Genomic DNA, 13,226 nt, shown 5'->3' on the forward strand with positions numbered 1-13,226 from the left:
CCTTCCGGAGGCTCTCGGGAGTCCGTCCGCGGCCGGCGCTGAGCTTTGGGTTCGACGCGCCTCCCGCGGGCATGCGCGCAGCGGCACGCGATGGCAGGACGCGTGCGCACTGCAAGGCGGTTCCAGGTCTCCGCCCCGTCTCCCACGCGTGCGCGCTGGGCGACGACAGCGGGCGCTGAGACTGCGGGGGGCGTCCGGCCTGAGGCGCTCGCTCCGTCCGCAGCGGCGGGACCGGCGTCGCGGAGCGCGGGCGGCGGCGGGAGCGGCTGCGGGAACGGGCCGGCCTTCGGGCCGCCCCCGGCATGGGGCGCTGCTGGGGCCGCCCCCCTCGCCGGGCCCGGCGCGCCCCCGGGCCCTGCCCGCGGCGCCGCCCGCGGGGCCTGTAGGGGCGGCCGCGGCGCGAGGAGCCGCGGCGGGCGGCGGCGGTGAATGGGCGTCGCGGCGGAGCGGGAGGAGCCGGAGCCGCAGCCGCCGCGATGGCTCAGGAGAAAATGGAGCTGGACCTGGAGCTGCCGCCGGGGAGCGCCGCGGCCCCGAGCGACGGCGGCGGGCTGAGGAGATCCAACAGCGCCCCCCTCATCCACGGGCTCAGGTGAGCGCGGCCGGGCTGCGGGGCGCGCGGTCCGTCCGCGGCTCTCGGGGAGACGCGCTGTGTGACCTCAGCGAAGCGCCGCTCCCGATGCGCTCCGAGGGGCTGCTCTCAGTGCGCTGCGGTGGAGTGCTGCCCGGCTGAAGTAAAACACGCCTCAGCAAACCTGTTCTCTGTTTTCCTTTTCTCTCCAGTGATAGCTCCCAGGTTTTTCAGCCTTACGTGCTGCGAACTCGCAGGAACAGCACGACAGTTACCAGCCGGCACAGCATGGTAAGGAATCCCAGGCACGCTCTGTTTACCCCTAACGAGGAGGGGGTGGGATGGGGAACCGAAGCTGAACTCAATTTGTACTTGCACTAAGCGTCACGGCAAGCTTCCAGACTGAGAAGGAAACGATTTCTGAAGCTCGGAGTAGTTTCTGATTAAGTACAATCTTAAAATTAATTCCAACGTGGGATGGAAGAGTTAACTGCTGTTGTAACTGGAAGTGTTTAATGGCTGTCTGATTACTCACAAAGAATTCACAGAGCTTCATTCACCTGTTTGCTTTTGGTTTTGTCTTTTTTTGTTTGTCAGGGCCACTTGTTCTTTTGCAAAGCCTGATCAGACAGTAGGGATTTGTATGAAGAAGCGTATTTTATATGCTGGGCAACGTTTTGCCCTCTGTTATATGGGCCTGTTTTTGCACAGTACTGAACTTCTCAAAAATGTGGCGTTTCTTTTCTCTCCTGTTCCTTGTTGTCAGCTCTGGACCTCTGTGCTCTCTTCCCTAACGTTTTTCTTTCTTATCTGAGGATATTGAAGATTAAGGTTTGTTTTTCTCGAAACCTGTGGTCCTTAAAGAGTGTAGTTTTAATAGATACGTATTCATATATATTTATCGTTACTGTTCTGTGATTCTGATCAGGATAAAAATGAGATGGAGTTTTAGTTTAAAGTTTTCCATTGCAAATTTTCCTTAAAAAAAAAAAATAAATAAAAATAAAAAAGCTTTCAAGATTTTGGAACTTGGATCAGTCACAATAAGCAGGACATCCAGATTGAGAACTGGTGGCCTGCTTGGATGTGGCAGCAGCATCCAGAGGGAGTAAATGCACAATAAACTTTGCAATTGCAGAAGTAAAGTTTTGTGAAATACTGTTCAAGACAGAAATAAAACACTGTAGAAGTCAGCTGGTTGTGTAAGTTAGTACAGGATCTGTCTTATTAAGCTGGCCAGGAGGGAATTAGGTGACATTCTCGGCTTTGTTTCTAATGCCTGTCTTGTCTAAATGGCACACAGAGCTATTTGTGCACTTAAGGTACGAAGCAGCACCTGCGTGCAGCTCTGCCACTCACTGAAAGACAGAATAAATTTGTAAGCAGTAAAACTAGTCCTTTCTCTGGAAGGTCAGTGTTTTCTTTTTGCAACATTATTGAGTCATCTGCATGTAGTTGTACAGCCCATTTTTAATTCAGCGGGAATTAGCTGATGCTGAATAAGGCGTATGCAGGCTGTTGATGTGTGCTTTAATTGTCGTGGCTGTCACTTTTTTCAGTTGCTGTCATCATCTCCTATTCGTATTCCTAGTAGTCGACTTCATCAGATCAGAAGGGTAAGTGCAGTTTTCAAACTGTATATCTAAGAATGAGAAACGTTTATGTGATATTAAAGTACTTATCTGTCAGGAGTCTTTCCTACTGAGTTTTTTCGAGAGCTAGAAAAAAACAGAGCTAAAAAGGATTTGATTTTGATGCAGAGGCATTATTGTGAGGCATATTACTGTCACGTTTAAGTTACCTTGCATTTTTAGTGCTGTTTCATTAAGGAGAAATGTTGAAGTAGGCTTGTGGCAGTCCTCTTTCTGCTGTGCTCCTGCTGTCCGTATTTCAATTCTAAGGGCAAATTCTTGAATCGTGAGCGTAATGCCAAGTACTTATGTTGAATCAAATGTTATGGGAAAACTTAGAATGTTTATCTCCTGCAGGAGGAAGGAGTGGATTTAATGAACAGAGAAACAGCGCATGAAAGGTGAGCGTTATTGAAACAAGATGATAAAACAGTCCAGTTGTTCTCTTTGTATCTACTGATGGGATCTTTTGTATCCTAGGGAAGTGCAAACAGCAATGCAGATAAGCCAATCATGGGAGGAGAGCTTGAGCCTGGTAATCTCTTTGTAGATGTTTTGTACTTAATTCTACTTCTATGCTCAACTGGTGAATTTAAGGGAAAGAGAGGAGTAACTGTGGAAATAATTTGAGATAAACTTAAGTTCATCGGTTCTTTTGCTCACTTGGCCTGGTTACTTTCCATCAGGAGGTTGTGGCTTGGGTTCTGAAGTAATGCTTTTTGCCAGTGTTAAGTTTGAAACCTTTGTATTTTCAGAGTGACAATGACTTGGACAAGTCTGAGAAATCTTCCTCCCCAAAGAGAATTGACTTCATTCCAGTTTCGCCTGCACCCTCGCCTACAAGAGGAATAGGAAAGGTAAGATAAGTGGGACACCAAACAGAAAACACATTTGAGAATCTAGCTAAACTGTGAAACTTCACAAATTGTGAAGCTCACAAAGCAATGGCAGAACCCAATGTGAATCCATGTTTTACTGGTTTCTGAGAATCGGGTGTTTATCCTACAGCCTGCAGTTGAAGCAGTGTGTGACTTCCTTCACGTTTTCTTTTCTGTAATGTTTGGGTGAGTTAGAGTTCTGATTCTAAGGGAGCTGAACAAGATCACTGTGGTAGTGATTGTGATCCCCAACTGTGTAATTGGGGCGTGCTGGGAAGAAGAGCCAAAATCTGAATACATTGTATGTGGAGAGGAAGAGAGCAGACAGGGACAAGGGGCTGCACATCTCTGTGGTGAGGAGAATCAGTGTATGCCCATCAGTTGTGGAAATGAAGGCATAAACTCAACTGTCAAGTGTTGAGCATTGAGCATGTCAAATTTGCACTGAAAACTGATGGCAAATGCTGGAGAAGGAGAAAGGCAGATGTTGGATGAAATACTTTTTCTTTTCATTAAGAACAGGGAAACTGAAATGTAGCAAAGAAAAACTGGCAACTGTGTTGTTTAAATGTGGGCTGCTTGACCTTGTTTCCACCCTCTTGTGGTTCTGCTTTTGTAGTGCTACTGTTTCATTGAAAGTCAGTTCCTAATGTGACACCACTACAGGTCGCTGGCACTGTGCCTTTGGAATTGGAGCTGCGTAGCAGTAGTAAACTTGACAAACGTTTTTGTGCTTGATTATGGGCATTTGTGGGCTAAAATCAAATTAGCTTGCAGGATCACAGAGCTAAATGCACTGTTCTACTCAAGCATATTGTGTTAAATTTTTGGATCAGAGGTATTTTCAGTAAAAACTGCTTGTTTAACAAACATCTAAGAAGTCCCAAGTGCCGTACTGCTACCTCTCAATGTGAGGGGAAGAACAGAAACAACAGTTTTATTTAGAAATGGTGTCTGTTTCAATTTTGGACTTCATGTGTGTGGGTTTTTTTTTATTTTTACATTGATCTGAGCAGTATTTTGTTAGCCATTATATCTTTGTAAGTTAAGTTTTAATTCCTCCAAGTTCGTGTTTGATTACTGATCTGTCACTAAGTTTTCTCTAACTAGAGATATGATGGGGGGAAGACACTTAGCTATTTAAATGGCAATTCTGAATCATCTTAAAATGACTTCTTCTGCAGCAATGTTTTTCACCATCATTGCAAATGTTTGTGAGCAGCAATGGATTACCTCCCAGTCCTATTCCCAGTCCAACAAGGCGATTCTCCAAGTAAGTAACTTCTGAAGCAGCAGGTACACATTGGCTTAAATCCCAAGGTAAGCACAAGGATTAGTTAAAGCTGATGCCAAAGCATTAAGAGAGACTTCATTTTTAAAATAGCTGAAGTGTTGCCACATAAAAGTGCTCTGCAGGTTTGGCCTTTACCAATGACAGCTTCACGTGGATGATCTTAAAAGAATCAGTGTTAACTTTAAACCAGACTTGGTACCTTGCAGGGAGATTCCTGGGTATTTCAAATTAACTTTACTAATGAGGTAGCATACCCATGTATACATATTATACTGAATCTAGAAATGGATTGAAGTGAGTGTGTGATGCACTGAGGGCAAAGAAGACTCTGGAAACTGTGTATGGTAGATAATCCAGTCTAATAGGCAGCACTTCTTTGTTTACCTATTCAGATTTCCTGAGCATTCCAGGTCAGCTTTAAAGAGTGTTTGATACGATATGTTTGTGTTGATTTCATGCAAGGTATGGTGGTGTTCAAACTTGCAGCCCTTTACAGCCTGACTGTCAGTATTCTCTCTACAGCAGGAGGAGTCAAAGTCCAATCAACTGCATCAGGCCCAGTGTTCTCGGCCCCATTAAAAGGAAAGGTATGTGCCTTTGTGTTTGAAGTGCTGCAGTGTGGATGCCATTTTGCAGCAAGATGCATTTTTCTCTTCTTAGTTGTCCTGTAAATATAATGCACTTGTTTCCAAGGTGATCTGGAATTTGCTAATTGTAATTTCCAAACTGAAGGTAAGGCAACTAGTCTAAAGCACAAGAATGAAAATCATTAAAGCAGCTGCTGCATGAAAGAGGCCAGTTATTCTTCAAACTACATTCATATGTATGAATGTTCGTAAGCCCCGGCATTCCTCAGAGTGCCACTGTGCAGTGCACACCCCTCAGATCATCCTAGGAATGTTGCTTATCATTCAATATCTTCTAAACTTAGTGCTGAATGTTTGTTTTCACTGTGAAAGTTCAGAAGGTGAGTGTTTGAGAATGGGAGAGAAGTGGAACCAACTGATATTCTTTCCTTCTGAAGGAGGAAAACTGCATTCTTTCTTGGAAGTATTCTGTATTAAGATTTTCAAATTACATCCTAGAACAATTATCTGTAGTGGAGCTGTAAGATTAGAATGTGGAAATGTGTGTCTGCAGCTATATTTATCCTTTCTGGATGTGTGTATATATGTATATATACACATATATATACATATACATATATACTAACTGCACCAAAAGCATTCAATTTTATAAGACTTACAGTTACAATTTAGCCTTCAAAACAACTTGCTGTTTTGTTGTTTTTCAAGGCTGATTGCTTGTCCTGTCATATAGTGTCGTGCAATTTGTATCAGGTGGACAGAGAACGCCAAGATAGTATGACATCAACAAGAAAACTTCCACTGGCTATTAAGTTATATGGATTTTAGAACCATTAGAAGTTGAATAAAAGTGTATCAGGTTCATTGATAAACAGGTAACAGATATTCATGCTCCAGTGTTTTACTTGAAATGTTTTACAACAGACTGTACTTAAGTGTAATAAGAAAAATAAACACAAGGGCAGGCTTTGCTCACCCTATCCATGTGTCCTGATGGAGCACCTTTTACAAACAGGAGATGCAAGCTTTCCTATATCAAGGAATTTTTGGGGTGTTACCTAATATTGAACTATCTAATCAATTGGAATGAATTTAGTGTCTTTTCCTAAATGCATCATGTATTTGAGAGCAATTCACTGCTGTAGGGAATGCTGGCAGACCAGGCATAGCAGTGCAGCACTGACTTTGTGAACTTTTAAGCAGAATGCAAACTGGTGGTTTGGGTTTTCCGTGCTCATCAACTACTTTACATCTGTTAATTTGCCCATTCTGCTTCATAGAAGCTGTCATTCCTCCCTAAAGGAGGGGTTGTATGCTCGTGTGCTAGAGGAAATAAGAAACTTGGGGTGTCGTCGTGCTGATAAATGAGTGGTAGTGGGATTCTCTTGATGACATGTCCACTGTTTTACTGTCATACTGCACCATAACTGCAGATGGGGAAAAGGAGAAACAAGTTACTCCCATTTCTCATGTTTGGATAGTCAAGCTAAAAAATTAAAACATATTGCAGCTGAGAGGGTTTTCTTTGAAGCTTGTTGTTGGGAAGTTTGTGGTATTTGCAAATGTCCATTGTGCAGGAGCTGTTAATGAGCTAGACCATTCTCAGGGCAGATTATACTGAACAGATTATATCAGTTCTGCCTGTCGTGTTTAATATTCCAGTGTCAGTAGATGAGTACAGGTACAAAGATAGTCTGATCTGTGATGAGTAACTGGAAATGCAAACTCATGCTGATTTTTTTTCTGTTCAGCTTTTAGTTAGAAGTGTACCTTCATGCCCAAGTTTGTTTTACTCGGAAGGGTGAAACTGTGTACCAAGCTGGAATTTCTATTTCCATCAGCACTAAGTTTTAATCACTGGATTTTGACATATGCCAGTTGCCTTATCTCAACTGCTTGCTTCAAATTAAGTCACAGTAATCAGTTTGCTTTAGGTTGCTTTGATTGTATTCTAAAGTACCTCACCTGTTTTGATGTCTTTCAGATCACTGTAGCCTCTCAGATACAGCTGAAGCATTAGTTAACTTAAGGAATAGGCTGGATGATTAAACAGTGGCTAGAATAAAATTAATTTCTTATCCAAGTACTTGAGGGCTTATCATATTACAAATGCAAGCTTGCTGTATTGTGGGACAGGCCTCTCTTACATTAGGCAAATATTAAATGGACATTCCAGAGACTCAAGTGAGTTTGATTATTTGCACTGTTTTCTTTAGGTGAAATGGAAACTGAAAGTCAGCCAAAGAGACTTTTTCAAGGAACAACCAACATGCTTTCTCCAGATGTTACACATCTGACGGATCTCAGTTCATGGTAAAATATTGTGTGCCATGAAATACCAAACTTGGGAATGCACATTTATTACAAGATCTCTGCTTTTCAGAAAAAAAGGATATTTTGTACGTGGTTTGCATAGCTGCATTACTGGGAGCTCTTGCTGTGATTTGCAGTGTGGTAGCATTCCTGTCTGTCTAATCAATTCCTTGTGGGCAGACAGTAGCCTGGATTTTACATATCCAAACTGTCATTCTGAATGTATTTGTTAGAAATCTCAGCTCCTAAGTAAAGTTACTTCATCTGGAAGCTGCCTTGTCATTCCAGTACGTTGTAGGCTACGGTCACAGTATCCACATCACTTAACTGAGTACTTAGAAAATGTGTGTGTGAATAATTGCAGTCACAGTTCATGTTGCAATCTTCAAGACATTTAGCTTTAATTGTCTGTCTCCTTTGTGTGTTATGGGCATAAAATCTGGTTCTTTTCTGTGTCAAAAGTCAGACAGTGAGTATTAAATCAACTCTGTGTTACTGTCATTTCAAGTTTACCTATAGAATTGGAATACCACAGATATTTTGTACGTTTTCATTCCAGCTGAATTCCAAAAGCATCTTTCTGCACGCTGTCTGTGATCGTGTATCAAGACTTCAAAATTCAAAGTAATTCCTTACTTAAGGAGAAATGCATTTCAAGATGTCTCTTTGATCAGCATAACATTGAAATATATGCTAGCTAATTAATGACACATCAGCTGCATTGCTGTTAAGATTCTTAGTATTCCTTTTCTATAACCTTTTATGTTCTTGTCCTGTAGTTCTCCCTACAACTGATTAAAATCAGGGTTGTAATTTATTATGCATGTTTCAAAAAAACACAGTTCTGCTCCTTGTTCCCTTGAGGAGCATGAATGTATCCATAACATGCTACAGAAAGCAAGGAGTCTTCAGGGCTGCCAGTCTTCAAGTAAAGGCTGAGTGGTAGTATATGCCTCCTACATGCCTTCCTCTGAAGGAGAAAATACATTAGCTGTGCACTGAAGCCGTGGTGCCTGTGTTACTAAATAACCACTTTCTCTTTCCCCAGCCTGTCTTCAGATATTCTTGATGGGAGTAGCAGCAGCGTTGGCTCTTCCTCTGATTCACTGACTAAAGGCAGCATAACCACGGAGTCGCCAGTTACATGCTCAAACTCATGCTCTTCATTCATTTTGATGGATGATCTCTCACCTAAGTGACTTAATCGGTTCTGAGTCAGTGTTTGGCCGTGCTGTTCCCTTGCTGTACAGAGAAATGAACTCTGATCCTTGAACCATTAATATGAGGATTGTTAAATGGAAGATTAGTGTAACTGTAATCCTTGGAAACTTTCCAGTGATTTTGATTTATCCATTTAATGGACATTGTAGACCATATTAATGTCTGGTTTTGCTGATTTTATTTTTTAAACAAGATGTCTGCTCAGATTATACTAACTTCTTGCTTTTGAGAACTTGCATACACTTTTTGATTCTGAGATAGGTATCTACCTATTAGTGTTGCAATATTGAGAAAAATACTTCTATCGTTATCGTGGTCGCTGTGTCTAGGGAAATAATTTGGTTCTGAAGGATTTGAAAATACTAATTTATTTTCTGGCTCTTCAACCAGTGAGTAAAACTATTTTCCTGCCTTTTTTTTTTTTTAGTTCAGGCATTAGCCTCAAGTTCTTTGCAGAAGGGAGAAGAAAGATGTAAACGCTGCTAGTAATTCTGATTACAGGAGAGCATGGTGGGTCTGGAGATCTCACCATTGCATTACAGAAACCAACAACATAGGGAACGACTGTCACTTTTGCTGGCAGTGAAGAAATAACAGTATAAATGAACGTGATTCAAATAGCTGCATAGTTCTCTCCCCACGCTCTTCATCCTATGGATTATATGGAATAAGGTCAATATTTAGCAACATTTGGCCCAGGAGAATTAACCCATGCCTCGATCTAAGACATACCACGCAGTTCACTGAGTTATTAAAACTACTGTGTAGGAGAACACGTACGGCACCATCAATGTCTCCTGTGGCATTGAGGTCATAGGTATTTTTGTGCCTTAGGGGACATTGTTACAAAATTACGGAATGTAAACCGGAGGGGTGGGTGGGAAACGTCCTTTATGTACAGCTTGTTGATAGCGTGCTTACCAGGATCTGTCATCAGTGCTGCTTTCCTTAGTGTTCCTTTCCAAGGAGTGCTCCGTCGCCGGGTGCTGTGGGCGATCCCAACGAGCTGGCAGCTGTGCAGGAACTTGGGGAGCTGCTGCGTTCAGCGCTGAACGCCTTCGTGACGAGCAGGGCAAGTGGCGAAGGAACGTTGGGTTTCTAACAGAAGACTTCAAGGCTGAGGTTGAGTGGAAGCTCTGCAGGTTGGTTTGGCTTAGGAGTTACGTTGGAGCCGTGACTCGTCGTGATACAGTACTTTGGTCAGTCTGAAGTGAGACGACAGAGAATTTACTTTTTAAAGACTTTAACGGGGCAAAATAAATCTGTTTGTAATCTACTGTGTTATGCTATTTATTATTTATAACTATGTAAAAAGTCTGTGGTGATGAATTATAGTATTTTTTTATGATTGAATAAGTTTTTTATGTTCAGTACTTGCTGGCTGGTTTGTATTTAATACGCAACGTTGTCTGCCAGAACCGTAAGCTTCCATTTCTGAATGTTTGTAACATAAATGCTTTTGTTATCTCTAAGTACAACTTCTGATCTTTTTTGAAAGAAAATAGCACTGACTTTAAATTGAGATAACGTGCTTCAAAAGGGGGCACAATCTCTGGCAATACTGTCTGGCTAAAAGGGACAGGAAGAGATCCGTAGTCCTTTCTGTTCTGAAGAAGCTGTTGGTTTGCAGAAGATGTGTACCTACCAGATTATTTTTAAGAGTGTTTTCATTCGGCTGTAAGAAGTACCGTGATGGGCCAACGCTGGCACTGTTATTTGTATGATCATTTTCACCTGTGGAGCGTTAGTTCCCCGCCTCCAATAAATGTGCATATTGTAATATATTGTCCTTTGGTGCCATTTTTAAATGAGCTCTGCAGTACGGAATGTTAATTTTATTTGTATATGCCCAGTGCTATTTCTTCAATTTTGGATGTCTTAAATTGCTTAATTATTTTTTTATTCATGCTTGTATCTTCTCTGCCTTCCTGTTGCTGAAGAGGGCTGCTTTTACATTTGCAAAACTGTCGATAAACGGTCTGTGATGAAATTCAACCTGTTACCTGTGCTCCACTTTGGTTATACTGTGCTTTACTGGTTCTGTGATCTAGAAACCCGGGCAAGGGGTGGCGGAGGGGGGGAAACTATTGCATGCTTTCTTAAAACAGAAGAGCATAGCTGTCGCTTATTTTGGGCTGACTTACCTGTACAATTGATGTACTCCAGATTTGTTTGTTAGTGGAGAGTCCTATATAAGTGCTGGCCTTTGTAAACATTAGAATGTAAGCTTCATAAAGCAAACGCACAAATATTGACTCTTGTTACAGCATCTTCTTAGCGTTCTGGCTATTCTCCACTCTTCAGAAGGCATTGCTCTTTTATAAAATATATATACAATACACACGTGCTTTGTCTGTTGTTTCAGAATGAAGTGTCTCACTGGAGTTGTAACAGGTCCCCTGTGGGACTGTGTTCTGATCCGTACCCAGCTGTGATACCACTTGTGTTAGAACCGACTGGGGCAAGGCTTCTACTCTGACAGCTATTTGCACTTTGCATGTGAGTTTCTGCTGCTTACGGAATCAGCCTTGATTGCAGTGGAAAGGTTGGGACGGGGCGCTCTGCATACGCTGACTGCAGGTTGGAGCTGAGGATTTATTAACTGTCTGGTGTGTAATGAATTAGATGGCGCTTCGGGGAGGAGCACCAGCTGGTGCTGGGAGTCAGCTTTAATAGATAACCACTAACAGCACGGTGGGTTGCTATGACTCCAACAGGCTGACTTGTGCTGAATTGCCGTAACGAACATCTGAGAATTCCTGCCTTTCCTCACCCTCTTTATTTATTTGTTTTTGAAATGAGAAACCATTGGTGCAGATCTATTGCTGAGAATCGTCAGTGGCCAAATGCTTCTAACGTTGTGACCGTGGAGAAGTGAAAGCAGCAGCCAACACCACTGCTGTTTAAGCGACCTTTTTGATGGAGTAGTCTCAGTGTGTGAATTAGCTGCCATTAGCTTTCACCTGAAGTACACTGGACCCCTCATTCAGCAGCATTACATGCTGGAAGGCTTTTACCAGTGGGTTAATCATATAAATATGCCAGCTGTGGAACTCTGTTTTGATAATATCAAATGTTCTGAAATGGATTGCAGTATGGGTGTTTCATTTAATTCATTGCATTTCAGATTGGGGATCGCAGGCCCAAAAGGCTTTATTTAAGGGGCTGTTTTTCTGACTGCATGTGATTAAATACTTTCTCCTGCAATGAAAGTAATTAAACTGTCTGTGAGGATGTAAATCTGAGTCCTGCAGGCTTTGTTGGAAAGCTCATTCTTACGATGTCCAAGGAAAGTTGGACTGTGTGGAAACACTGAAGTCCATCTTTGAAAAAATTCCTGAAAATGCTCATTGTAACAACTTGAAATGCTGAAAGTGTTCCAAATGCACGGCCTGGAGTTGGCAGGTTTCTCCAGGCAGAGCTATGGTGGGGGCTGTATGCAGAGGCTAACTTGAACGCTTGTAGGTTCAGGACCTACTGTGTTGGTGCACTGCAACAGGCACATCTTGGGAGGTGATTTTTTGCCTGCGACTGCAGACCCAAATGTTACCCTGTGTGACAGTAAAGATGAGGACTTGTTTTTCCAGGAGGAATTTCATCCGCGTGTGATTTTCCTGGTAACTTCATAACAACAAAAAAAAATCTTTGCATTAATATTGGTTCAGATATTTCATGAAGTAATGAGACTGAAGGGCAATAAATATATTTGGTGCTATACAGACTGCCTCTTTTATTCCAGGGCTATTGTATGAATGGCAACAGTCCATCGTAAGAGAGAAGGGACTTGGCCTACCATTCAGTGTTTCAGACTGGCTCGAGATTTGTTAAATCATTCTTAGCAAATGCAGTGAGTGATGCAAAGGGGGTCACTGGTGTTCAGCCAACCTGCTGAGCTGCTGAAGGATGTAGCAATGAGTTCCTCAAGTACAGATAAGAACTTCAGCCCTGAGTGCAGACCTGGTTTATCCAGCTTTCAAATAAAGAATGTTTCTGGCATTTGAGACTTCCACGAGTGTATGGGCTGCTCCAACTGACAGGAAAAGGCTGCCTGTCAAGCCTAGGAGTGTTTTGCTCAGTCTGTGGCCTTGCTGGTCAAAATTCGAGCAGCATTTGGCTTAATTTAACAGCCCTCTTTGGAGAGGGCACGGGACTGGTGCTGGTGCTTCCCCAAGGACTCTGCTTATCCAACTCGCAGCTGGGCCCTTGGTCATCAGGCTAACATTGATGATGTTTTAGGGTAGGTCTGCTTTCAGGAGGAGAAAGCAGGCTGCAGATCTGGCTTAAGCTCACACTTACTGCTGCAAATGAAGTCTTCATGCAGGCAGTGAGTGGAGCTGCTGGCTTGGTGCTGCCATTCCCTGAAGTACAGAGGCACAACAACTTCCTCTTCTAACTTAGACCTCTAGGCTATCATAGACTGCTGGGTACTCAGCAGAAGTGAAACAAGTGGATTTGTTTCAATCCAAGCCATTTTTTGCTTTAAAGCTGCTTTTTATTACGTGTTTTGTAGATCTAAAAGCCTTTTGATATGGGGCTGGTAGGGCTTTAAGTTCTGACTCATGGCGTGTTGAGTCAGTGTTTTCCTTTAAACCTGGAGCAAATGTTTTGTTCTTACATTGTAAAGTCTGGAGAGGCCGAGTAGGTCCTTGCTATTTACAAAGAATGTGCATTTGTGAGCATGGAAGATTTTTCCCTCTTACACCAACACAACTGTTGGCTGTTATTGACCAC

General features: G+C 42.6%; 1 protein-coding gene and 1 non-coding gene across 2 annotated transcripts; both read left to right on the forward strand.

The window, feature by feature from the left end:
• Window positions 1–402: 402 nt before the first annotated feature.
• PABIR2 (PABIR family member 2) lies at window positions 403–10,836 on the forward strand. The gene is made up of 10 exons (XM_052673320.1): window positions 403–592; window positions 784–862; window positions 2,131–2,187; window positions 2,560–2,603; window positions 2,683–2,737; window positions 2,958–3,059; window positions 4,265–4,353; window positions 4,897–4,961; window positions 7,178–7,274; window positions 8,323–10,836. The coding sequence occupies exons 1-10, from the start codon at window positions 477–479 to the stop codon at window positions 8,471–8,473; spliced, it is 855 nt and encodes a 284-aa protein (XP_052529280.1). The 5' UTR covers window positions 403–476; the 3' UTR covers window positions 8,474–10,836.
• LOC128076247 (small nucleolar RNA U109) lies at window positions 8,094–8,238 on the forward strand. The gene has a single exon (XR_008204302.1). It is a non-coding gene; the product is annotated as a small nucleolar RNA U109 (small nucleolar RNA).
• Window positions 10,837–13,226: the final 2,390 nt, after the last annotated feature.

Source organism: Tympanuchus pallidicinctus, unplaced genomic scaffold, assembly GCF_026119805.1.
Source record: "Tympanuchus pallidicinctus isolate F22 unplaced genomic scaffold, pur_lepc_1.0 scaffold13, whole genome shotgun sequence".
Taxonomy (NCBI): Eukaryota; Metazoa; Chordata; class Aves; order Galliformes; family Phasianidae; genus Tympanuchus; species Tympanuchus pallidicinctus.